Below are 12,686 nucleotides of genomic sequence, written 5' to 3' on the forward strand. Positions count from 1 at the left end.
TTACAAAGAGAGTTGCTCTTTCTTGCAGTAATGTTGACAGACTGCTGTGCGTCAGCAGGTGAATGTAAAAGTGCAATAGCTTGCTTGTGTCTGAACAAATTATATAGTATACAGTATATATCTATTTTTTCTTAACATTATCTGAAATTTCCGCATCAGTTATTTGAAATTACTTAAAATTTCCAGTTAATTCCAATAAATAATTCCCACAAAAAGTTTATATTTTTGAATATTGGCAATTTAACAAATCATTTTACGCCCATTTGCAACCCTACAGGTATATGAACTCAATGTTATTCAAATAGCACAGGTATACTATAGTGCATAAGCTAATTGTATGGTGCACAGAGAGAAGAAGGATAGGAAAACCCCAGTATTGTGCAAAAGTGAGATAAGTGTAGACACTTACAACTAAGTAACTTGGCCCTGAGTGAGTCCATTAGCTGATTAAGTAGTCAACACAAACTCATGACTGTGCAAAAACCAAGACACAAGACACTACTCTGGGAAAAAAAAGGTATTAAAGCTTCTTCTGTTTCCATGCACAAGGAAGTCAAAATCAGTGTTTTTACCAACTCTGTCAGTTACAGGGAAGCAGTTAGGGTAGAAGTGAGGAAATAAAGTAAAACACAGTGGATGGAGCCCATGGGAAATCGATGCAACACCTTGGAGTATTGCATTACACCACGGTGATTTTTCTTTATTCACTTTGGATCCATGGCACACACCACTCGCTCCCCTGTCAGTGTTGGTACGTTCACTGAGGATAATACGGTTTACCTGACACGCCCACATATTACACTTTTCCCCATTATAGCAAACAAAATCTAAAGTCTCACTTTTTCTTGTGTTCTTTTCTAAAAAGTGACAATTTTTTTTATCAATATTTCTAGTAAAGGTGTGAGTTTTACTAACGTTAACTGCGTGTTGACCAATGGTGCAGAAACAGGCTACAACTTTAAGCTCCTGGAGAAAACATTTTTTATCAGATAAAGACATAGTGGAGACCTCATACAATAAATCAATCAATCATTTGTGAAAAATTAATTTGCCACTTGGAAGTTTCTCCACAGTACAGGACTCCACATCCCACAATGCAATGCCTTTTCTGACAATGTCAATAAGAGTACTTACAGTAGAGACAAAAAAATTAAACCTTCGAGTGGCAATTTTAACTTTTTACATATGTTTTATTTTATCTATTAGCAAATAGTCTTTGATTCATTGATCCATGAGGCCTAAACTATGGCTGTGTTTGAAATGGCATGCTAATGCTAACGTACTACTCATAGTAAGTCTGACGTGAAAATGAGTATGTAGTGCGTTCACATTAGATAGTATGCAAAAATTGAGTACCTGAGAAATATCTGGATGTATACTATATCAGGGCATTTTTTAAGTATGCACGGTGGGCACACAGGTCATACTCAACCATCCCATGATGCATTGCAAGCGGAATGTAAAATCGTCCTGGGACTGGCTTAAAGCTAAAAATCTAACATTTATTTTTCAAAATAAGAGCATCACTTCTTGTCTTCCATTAGGTTTTTAACCCTTTTGTAAATAGGGCTCTTGTTTTGAAGTTAACAGGAAGTTTGGTCAGTAGCACAATGGAGGTTCTCCAAAAATCTTTGACATGTCGGCATGAAATGTGTTTCTGCAGGTTTTGTGGATCAATGTTGATATTGTGCTTGGTCACTTTCTCACTTCAAATGTTTTCAGAACTTGCAAAGGTGGAGAATCCACAGAGATATTTAGGTTTTGGTCGTTGTGGGTTCCAAATGCATCTTGGGAAACCTGAACGTATACTTCAGTGAAAACGCTCATCACTCTCACCATACTTATAATATATAGTAGACAGTAAATACTCATTGAGTTTCTAGTGCATAGCACAGTGTGCCATTTTGAACACAGCCCGTCTTTACCTTATCTGATAAAAAAATGTAATCAAAAAAATAAATTGGCAAACTCACAGGCATCTTAATATAATATACACCAATAGTGCATGTGTGTGTATGAGTTAAAGCACTCACATTCCTCTTCTTTGGGGTCTAGCTGTGTCACACTGATGGACAGTCGGTCCACACGCTCTTGTAGGGAGTTGACCCGAAAAGAGAAGGTGTGGGCCTCATTAAAAAGCTCTCCGAACAGGTCCTCTGCATATTTACCTGTATGTACACATGGATTAAAAAAAAAGAATGGTAAGAAATAATGAAGCAACAACTTAAATGTCTCTCTCTTCAAATCAGTATTGTATGTAATAAAAAAAACTCTTGTTTAAGAGATTATAACATCTAATAAGATCAAATGAGGTTGAATAATATTAGTCATAATAGTTGTAAATCTATGTGATCATTAGTGTATGATAAAAGTCGCTCACTGAGGCTGCTGAGCTGGCGGATGACACTGGCTAAGGAGATGTTGGTCACGCATTCCAGCTCGTTCTTGATGTTTCTCGGTATCACCGTGTGGCACAGGTGCCGGGGCTCGATGGTGCGCTTCACCAGCGGCATCCTTCTGCTACAACGCTGCAACCTTGGCAAAGCACACAAAAAGAAAGGGAGTTAATGTTTGTGTTAAAGTTCTTCTTTTTGTGTTGAATATGATGTGTAATTTTGCAGAGTGGAGAGGAACAACACTGGGTGATAAAGAAAAGGAAAACTTGGAAGGACAATGCTTAATATTTGAAGAAATAATGGTTACAAAACCAAAACATTTACTTTCGGCAGGTTTAACGCTAAACTTTTAGCTATACTTGAGCTGAAGCCCAACAAGCACCGAACCCAGGAATCGTGTCTAACCACAACTAATCAGCACTCTGTGTGTCACGGCTCACTTTATCTCTGAGGACTGGACTCTGTGGCCATTTGCTTTGACTGTGAGTGACTCGACAGAGCATCACTAATTAGCAGCCTGTGTGCAACACTTCCACACTGGGAATAATAACAAAAATAGACTGCTGTGCCTCACCAGCTGAATGTAAAAGAGCAATAGTTTGTGTTTGAACAAATTATATATATATATGATTTTTTCTTTTTTAACCTTATCTGAAACATCGGTTATTTGAAATTACTCAAAATTTCCAGTTAATTCCAATAAATAATTCCCACGAAAACTTTATGTTTTGAATATTCACAAAATTCCAGAGCTTAAGTAAGTAAATTTAACAAATAATTTTACCCCTCTTTTGCAGCCCTACCAGTATATGAACTCAGAGTTATTTAAATAGCACACCTATGCTATAGTGTGTTCTGTGGTGTGCTCTGCCTCAGCAGCTGAATGTAAAAGGGCAATAGTTTGGGTCTGAACAAATTTGAATCTTATAGGTTCAAATTAATTCTGTAGTTCTCTCATGTTGACACCTGGCATTTTTTAGAGCAACAACTTGGATTCTTTGTGCACTAAATTTTAATGCGTCATCCTTAAAAAAGAAATAAAACCAGTAACTTCAAGATTCGGTGTGTCGTTTACAAATTCACAAGATGTGATTAAGATCAGATTTGCACCTCACAACTCACATTAAAAAAATACCAAACACAATTGAATTATACTGTTGGTTTATTAAAAAAAAAAAAATGCTCAAGACAGTAAATGGAGGAAACGTGTTCATATTAGTCGAGGTTCAAAGAGACAGATTGAGTCACATGCCCTGACAGCAATTAAAACCCGGTAAAGCATTAATAAAAGTTTAATTGACAAGTGCAGCTTTTAATATCCGTCTCTATTCTTAGCTGTACTTTCACCACAGAGAGTGAAACGTAATTATTGACCCCATGAAAAAAATGTAGGGCAAGAAGAACTATTCTGAGAAGTTGTCAGAGTATGGGTGAGACGAGAGGAGATTGTTTGTTCGATTGAAAGATCATGCCGAGGTAAATTAGGCCTGATTTTTAATGGGTAAAGGAGCAAAGAATGAGAACATATTCATCTACCACGCTGTGTTAAAGTATCACAAATCCAAAGAGAGCAGCAAATTGCTGTTAATTACAACTATTTGTTACTTTCATACCCAAGATTCGTCAATTACTAAATCCAGTGAATGTGTGGTTACCTTATGAGCTTTCCTTTAAAAAGTGCAAATTAAAGTACTTTTACTGAGGCTACAGCAACACTAAATGTAATATTTAGGCTTTGAAGGTCATCAGAATAATATACTATGGCAAAAAGAACATGAATTTATCCAACAAGCCATCAAAGTGGTCTATTTTTCTTTTTGTATCATGAAAACAATGATATAAAAGCCAGTAATTTCCTTGCAACAATAAAGATAACCATAACTTTTTCTCAGCCAATTAAAAATTATGTAATTTACTTTTTATCTTTTTAAGCCAATTGTGATGAGGTGGGGATCACTTCCTCTTAAATAAAGCAGTAAATAATAGTAAATCTAAAACTACAGATCAAAATGTATGTACTCTTGTTTTCTATTTGAAGCTTTAATAGCCAGCATTACATTAAGCCATTCATCGCTTCAAATCAATATTTACCTCGATCCACTTCATCAAAGATTGCTTGATGTAAATTGCGTTTTGTTTTTATTCACTCACCATTTCCCTGTAGTGCAACAGAGCGGAGAAGTATTTTAAATAAAAAATCAACTCAGATTACCATAGCTCTGTTGAGACGGTGTGCTGATAATGCAGTGGTACTACACAAACGGGCATGCAAGTAAACACTCATTTACGCACTTAGAAATAGTGGAACTGTGCTTCTGTCTTTTCGTAAATGATCGTGTAGTGATGTGACTCAATCCACCCTTTGCAAGTTTTGTCTTGTTGCAAAAAAGAAAAAGATTAATGAATGATTTATAAAAATGTTTACTATTTCATTTTTTCATCATCTTTCCCTATTTAGATGCCATTCCAGGCTATTCCTAGAATCTAAATCTTATAAATGCTTAGTATGGTTAATGGGCTATTGTCAGTATTTTATATTTAAACTGCAAAAAAGCAATGAAACATACATGTATTGAGATGAGATTGCGCAAACAACCAGTTTTAAGGCAAAAATATCATGGAAATATGTGATAATGACCTAAAACATGTCAGTGCGGGTTTGGTCTGTGTCGTACAGCTATTTCCATTTCAGAAAGTGAAGTCATCAAATTGTGTGATATTACTTCCCATTTCCGTCTCTCTGACCACCCGTTTATGATGAAAAATTTGCATCTAAATGTGTGAGTATATTCCCTGTCGTCATAGTGTAATTTCCACTTGCTCATGCTAAAATAAATACATAAACAAAAATAATATTTATAGCAATATTGCCATTTCTGTTTCAGAAAGTGAATTTCGTATTTTTCGGCCTTAGGGTTGCTTAAATGTTATATCTAAACCTTGGGCTACTTGTACAATTTTGGGGACAAATTATGTTTCTCTCTTTTTGCCAACCAAACAAATGTGGTACCTGTAAGGCTCATTAGAAAGAAAATAAATATTGGTTCAAGATGCCATGGTGGCCAACTCTGCATGTAGAGGTAAAGAAAACATCCCAGAGCAACAATAAATCATCATAAATTTTACGTGCTCATCTAATTATTGCTATTGTTTCTAATGACTCGCACAAAACCAGGCTAATCATGTAGCTAAGCATTTATAGTGACCACAATGCTTGACTCGTAATGCCCTTAATACGTTTATTCACAAATAAGTTCCTTTCAAATTAAATGCAAGCATTATCTACTCCTGCACACCTTACGGTCCATTAATCCTTGGTTGTGCTCCCCAATGTCACCTATCGCTATGGCAACAACTGCAGTGGGATGTCATTGAACATTTTACAACGTACAGAAAGATACAGGGGCCACAAAGGGTAAAGAAAATATAGGAGGAGCTGATTGAAGTGAGGGATAGTACCGGAACATGATGGATTGAAGCGCTGCGGTCAGTAAAGATAGAATCATCATGGGGACATCCAGGTTTTCTCTTCCATTGTGTTGTAGGTAAAAAGCTGAGTGAGGGCCTCCCCTGGTCGAGATCACTGCACTTGGGACAGTATGTCAGACTTGATGCTCTAATGAATCCTAACAGGCCATTTACTCACTTACTGCAGCTCAATACAGCTGCAGAAGCCTCAATGTGGAGAAGCTTGTATTTTAAGAGCTCCAGAGTGGGCTCTGATAATCTCAACACAAACACACACACAACCATTCGGTAGGACTGGGCGATATGGACCAAAACTAATATTTCGATATTTTCTCTCAAAATGGCGATATACGATATAAATCTCAATATTTTTTATTAAAACAAAAAGACATAGCCATCAACATTCCCCGACAGATTGGTTGCCATTATAACTCACAACCTTTTCCTAAATGTCCTAAATCTAAGAACTTAGATGTATTCATAAGAAAATATTATGACTCAGAATATAAAATTACTAACTATCTTAAACGGTTTCTAAGAAAAGCTGTCCCCTTTGAAGATACCTTAAACAGAGTCCAAAAAATGAAAGAAGGGCAATAACGCCGGAAAAAATAATTGCGCACTTCTCATTTTCAAACTCCATTAAGGTATTGATACCCTGAAGCCACACACCAACTTTGGTTATTGCATCTTAAACGGTTTCTGAGAAAGCTGTCCACTTAAATTTGGATGGACGGACGGACGGAGCTCAAACCAATATTCCCCTTCCACACTTTGTGGCGGGGGATAATAAAGTCTTACAAGAAAGACAATTCTGGGTCAAAGTTTATGAAGCAAAATGCCGCACAAGCACATTTATTAACAAACAATATTTTCTATATCACCAAAATATAAAACTAGATATATCTTGAATCTCTATATATTGCCAAGCCCTACCATTTGGTCCCGCTACAAACTACAAAGTCAGAAATCTTGCGGAATCAAGCAAGAACTAACAACTTGATCTATTGTTGCGTTGCAAGAAACTCAGATCTCGCGAATCTCCAACTTGAAAAAGAGACATGAAACGCCATCTGAAGTTGGAGCTCGTACTCAGTCAAGTTGGGAAAAAATTTAATAATATAGCTGTCAGCGATGTTTGAGATACTGTATTTCTCAGTGCTTCCGACTTCCGAGTCTCCTTGAACACAGCATTACGTGTTTCTCAGTCAATATACACATCACAAATATTGGGGTCGTGAGTCCGGAGTAGTCGGCTTTCCCCACACACAAGGAGTTTTGGTTCCTGATCATCGACTCAGACCCGTTTCAGAGCCGATCATTGGCACAAATTTACTCTGAACTCACCACAGGATCATCGTATAGGACATTTAACATTCTGGCATTTGCCGTCCTTAGTCAATAAGGGGGAAAATCGGGACAAAAAAAGCCTAATCACCTTTGTGTGTGTACCCCTTAATAATTGATAAAGCAGCAATACACAAGGTTCAAATTGACAAAGGCGATTCGAGAGGGAAAGAAACCTGAGAAATGCAACATTTCCTCTGTTAAAGATGAGCACAGATCATACTTACACTAATGTCTTACAACCATTTCGATATTATACAGTAATTAATAAATCAACTATGATTTGATAAGTTAACCATCCACATCTAATCATCACATTCATGGTAAAGGAGCACAACTGAAAGAAAGTCTTGAAAGCAAAGTACAAAGGTTTGTTTGGAAACTTGTTGGGAATAGATAACGAAGACTTTTACATAGTGAGGTTAAGATAGTATAGTTTAGTATTTAATCAGTTTTGAGCAACCTTTAAAATCAAAACACGGCTAGGACTCAACGTTAGCAAGACTTTGCTTGGGTGGCTTTAAAATTGGTTTGAATGCTGAAAAAGAAGTTTTGATTTTCAAAAAAGAAGTGTCAGTTTTAATGATTCTCAAATCATACGGCCTTAATTTAAATGCTCTGATGATTGCGCCGTATATTTGACACCATTACGAAGCTGTAGTGCATAGTAATATTTGCTTTTGGTCAGTGAATACTTTCACAATCATTGCCGCCAGTATTTAGAATAAACAATTCAATGCTAGCAAAAGGCCCGCGTATAGCATCAACACGTGAATTATTCAGTGCCCCACACCCAGTCTGTAAAGGTTACTCTTGAACCTAAAATATTCACACTATATCCATCCTCATGGACCCATGAGTTGACGTGCATTTGAAATGTGAATTCTAAAGTATTTTTACCTAATCTTGTGATTGTGATATAGCAAATAAGTCTCTGTTTTTGTGGTCCATTGCTGGGTGTTTTAATAGTAGTTCCTGTCTTACATCCATTATGTTTGCTCAATATTCCCTTTTGCATCATTTTAGAAAAATAGGGATGAATAAGATTTTTAATTTGGGTTTGAAACTCATTGGTTAGAATCAAAAGATGGAGCAGGGGCTCATTCTTGGTTTCATTTGCTCGAGTATTAAATATTTCATGCAGCACAGTTACGGCTTTTCAGACTAGCAGATTAAGGATATTAATTTAGTCTCTGATCTTTTTAAAGCAAGAAGTGTTTTGCCTTCTCCATAAAACCAAAGGCAGTAAAAAAAAAAAGGTTTCTCACAACTTTCTAGATAACTTTTGGTGTCTGTTAGACTTTTTCAAATTCACGTACTTGGTTATTCTATATTTTTTAGATTTTCTAAAAAAAAAAAAACAACTAACAATTACAAAGAGTATTATGTATTTTTGTGGTCATTTGGCATCATTTTGTTGTTACGTGTGTTTTGGGTGTCTTTTTGTGTGTTTTTGTGGTCATTTTCTGTCAATTCGTTTTTTTGGTCATTTTGTGTGTTTTTTATTTTCGATTTAAAAACATTTCTCTTTCATTTTGTGTTGTTTTATGTTTTTAGAGTCGTGATTTTTGTTGTCATTTTGTTTGTTTTTTGTTGTCATTTTGGGTATTTTTCTCAATTAGCTTTGTTTTTATGGGCATTTTTGTTGTCATTTTGTGTGTTTTTGGAATCGTTTTGTATATTTCAGTTATCTAGTGTATTTTTCTGTACTTTTGTTGTTTTTTGTAAGTCATTTTGTGTGTTTACTTTGAGGGCCGTATAAAATTAGCATGTGCCCCACATCTGCTCAAGATGGTTTTAACTAGATCGTAACATGCACACACACCCACAATGATGGCAGAACATAATCTGGCATGTGTGCCTTCTGCCAATTAACATATCTGTACCAACCGACACCCTCAGAGGATGAGATGACACCTTACAAGCCCTCACAAGTGATGTTTGCACACACTCACAAGTGCACACATTTATTGTTTCCGGGCTAAAAATACACCTGCAGCACTGAGCTGTCAGACTGGGCTTAGACAGCTATGTTAACTAGGGTTAGTGTTCATGGAAAACTTTAGACAATGCACATACATAAGAAGCTAATTGTAGTATCTAAAAAAAAAAAAAAAACTCTGGAAAACTAATTTTGACACTCAGTCTGATTCAGTCATTCAAATGTTGTGAGAAACAACTCTTTTTTTAGCTCTGAATTTCAGTGAATTTAGCTTCTTATAATATACTCTCTGAAATTTTTTTGTTTTAAGCCCAAGAAATGAACCTCATAACAGGGGATTTGATTTCCCGTAATTGCAGAAAAAAATGAACTTCCAGAAAAGGAAATGTCAATATTGTTATTATCAAAAGTAGTTTGTTCATCTAAACAAAATCGAGTGGAAATTGTAACATGACAGGGAATATATTATACCCTCACATGCACGTTATGGGACAATATCGTACATTTACAAGCAGATTTTCACTGTAAACAGGCGGGAAAAGAGACAAAAATATAAATTATGATGCAATATGATGGATTTCACCTCCTAAAATGAAAATAGCTATTACATGGACTAAACCCTCAGCCTCATCGATATATTTTATGACATTTACATGCAATTTTCCACTGTAAAACGGGTGGTCTAATGTGTAGCAACTTTTGCAAACGAACAGACAAACTGCTCAAAATCTGGCGTGCGTTCAGTGAAAATACAGCAGAGAAATATGAAATAACAATTGTTAACTCAGTTAACCATATTAAGTATGTTAGGCATGATTTTGGGAAGTTTAAAAGCCAATAATGACATCTAAATAGAGTAAATTTTGAAACGGAATATCGGAACTTCTACAACATAAGTTACAATAAGTGGACTCATTACAGCAAAATAGTATCTGAATTTCCTTTGTTTTTTGCTTCATTATTCAAAGTTTTTGTTTTTTTCACACAAAAAAAGTGTGTGCCTAAAGTTTTATTTGTATTTTTTTAACAAATTTGTGAAAAGAAACTTAATGAAACGCAAGTAAGCGAGTAATTGGACACTAGCCTACAGTGTATTCAGTTACGGAAAGGTTGCGTTGCATTTGACACTCATTTAACAAGCAGGCTTTATTGCACTGAAGTGTTGCACAGCTAAACATTCATGGATATCTTGCGTGTGCCAACATCAGTGATGAGTAGCGTCTGACAGAACAAACAGACTCAAAGAAATGTATCTGCTGAGTGCACAGAAACCCACCGCCATGAATAATGAAAGCCTGCTGCTCAATAATGAATGTGTGCATGCGTGCACCATGCAGCTGCGCTTGTTTGGCCTGTGAGGGACATTTCATTATACCAGCTCTCTCGTTGTTCATACAGACAAGAAGGACAGTTATTCAAGCGCAACAACCCTTGTCAACTTTGATTTAAAAACAAAAATAAATTAAAAAAAATTTAGTTTCGAACGAGACAAACTGTGTGCATACATACAATATATTAGATATACAGTACGTTAGCAGACAGAGAGACAAAAAAAGTAATGGTCTAACTCTAGTATCATCTATGAGTATGTTCGTACTCTCTATAAGATGCCAGTTATTTACCAATATCGTAGTTGGAAGATATACCTTACTTCAGTGGTTTTCAAACTTTTCAGCCCGCGACCACCAAATTAAAGGTGCCAGAGACTGGGAACCCTCCCCTACTGTACCTGAAGGTAGATGAACATAGACGTTGAACATTGAAGAACAGTCATGTGGCAACAGGACCTTCTATAAGGGGGTATTTGGTGGTCTGGACTAATTTAAAAAGTAGGAACAATTCAGTTAAACTGGCAAATAATGGACATGACAAATCATGAATGTGGTTAAATTGGCAAAAACAAGCATTACATATGGTGAAAAGAAGTTAAAAGTGACAAAAATTGGTCAACATATGCGACTTTATGTGGAAAAGTGGTGGAAAGGGTTAATTAGTGTCGAAAATGTACATATTAATAATAACCACCGGAAGTTTTTTTATTATTTGCGGCACAGTATACTATAGTCGTCTTAAAGATGTAAATCCTTGTTTTAATCAGAAATCAAATGGGTTCGAAGTGACAGAAAATGGTGGTGAAAGGGGATTTTAAAAATCAAAAAAATTGATTCAAAGCTGCAAATTTGAGTGGGAAAAAATGGACAGAAAAAGTGGTAAAAAGGGTTCATACATCAAAGTGTCAATATTTGAACAATTAGTAGTAACAATTAGTTTAAACCGGCAAATAATGGCCATGACAAATCGTGAATCTGGTTAAATTGTAAAAATAAGCTTGAAATATGGTGAAAAGGGGTTAAGTGACAATTAAAGGTCAACATCTGCGATATTAGGTGGGAAAAGTGGTGAAAGGATTTATAAGTGCCCAAAGTGTCTTGAGATTGGAAAAAATGTGCAGAAAAAGCATTGAAATTTGATGGAGAAGTGGCAGAAATGGGAGTAATGTAGCAAAAATGCATTAAAAGGAGCAAAATATGGCACGTTTGGTGTACCGTAGTTGCAGAAAAAGGCTAAAAATAAGCAAAAATTGTTCAAAGAATCTTCTTAGTTTCTGCAAGGCATCTAGCGACCCCCATCAATGCGGACCTGACCCAAAGTTTGAGAACCCCTGCTTCACAGAAACAGAAGAAAAATGCACTGCTGGCATTTCCGTGTAGGAACTAGTGTTGGAACAGTTGTTAGGACTTTTAAGAGAGCTGGAGTAAATCAGAGAACAGAACTCCAGCCATTACTTAACATCTTGCCATGAAGCTTAATGTTATAATAATTGACCTTTTTATGGAGTATTGACCTTTGCCTGTCTTCTCTACCCACTGTAGTAAAACAATCTGACCTTTCCAGTTTTTTTTAATTTTTAATGGTTTCTGGCAAACAAAAACAGTCTCTCTTTAAATACAGTAGCTGTAGTCAGAAACATACACTGCTTTGTTTGTAAAGGGTGAGTTGCCTGTATTTGTGTGACAGTGGCACCATTTATTTACTGCTTGAAAAACTACTTTTGTATAAAACAAAATACAGACTTGCTCTCAACTTTGATTACCATGTGCTGCTTTAATTCAAACAAGATGTATAAACAAGGGAAAATGTAAATACTGGACATGGAAAGTTTCTGAAACGTAATGATTACCTTGATTTCTTGTGTTTCTTGGCCAGACAAGGAGGACAGTGGTTCGTTGACGTTCAACACTATTTTTGTTCTAGTTCGTATCCGGTATTCCCTGTGACATAAAATTTTTTTGTGTAAACCCCAAAATAAACATCATCCATTGTTTTGCCGCAACCGTCAGTCATTGAAAACACAACAAATGTGTTGGGATGGGAAGTCTCTTTGTTAGTGTTTGAGGGCAAACACAAGAAATAACGGTAAAAATGAAGTAAAAAAAAACTTCAAAGCATCCTTCTATGGGACTCCACATCCCACAATGCAATGTGAAATAAGAAAGGTGTTTAATGTGGGGATCAAAACAAACTTTCAAGCG

General features: G+C 36.0%; 1 protein-coding gene across 2 annotated transcripts in view; it reads right to left on the reverse strand.

Annotated features, from left to right (window-relative positions):
• wasf1 (WASP family member 1) overlaps positions 1–12,686 on the reverse strand; it is a 58,113-nt gene that overhangs the window by 31,107 nt on the left and 14,320 nt on the right. For both annotated transcript variants that reach the window (XM_028440276.1, XM_028440274.1), the window contains exons 2-3: positions 2,381–2,535; positions 2,034–2,168 (exon numbers count right to left, since the gene is read on the reverse strand). In XM_028440276.1, coding sequence (XP_028296077.1) covers positions 2,034–2,168; positions 2,381–2,513 — 268 coding nt within the window. In that variant the 5' untranslated portion in view covers positions 2,514–2,535. The remainder of the gene's footprint in view (positions 1–2,033; positions 2,169–2,380; positions 2,536–12,686) is intronic.

The sequence above is a fragment of the Gouania willdenowi genome, chromosome 24 (genome assembly GCF_900634775.1).
Source record: "Gouania willdenowi chromosome 24, fGouWil2.1, whole genome shotgun sequence".
In the NCBI taxonomy this organism is placed as follows: Eukaryota; Metazoa; Chordata; class Actinopteri; order Blenniiformes; family Gobiesocidae; genus Gouania; species Gouania willdenowi.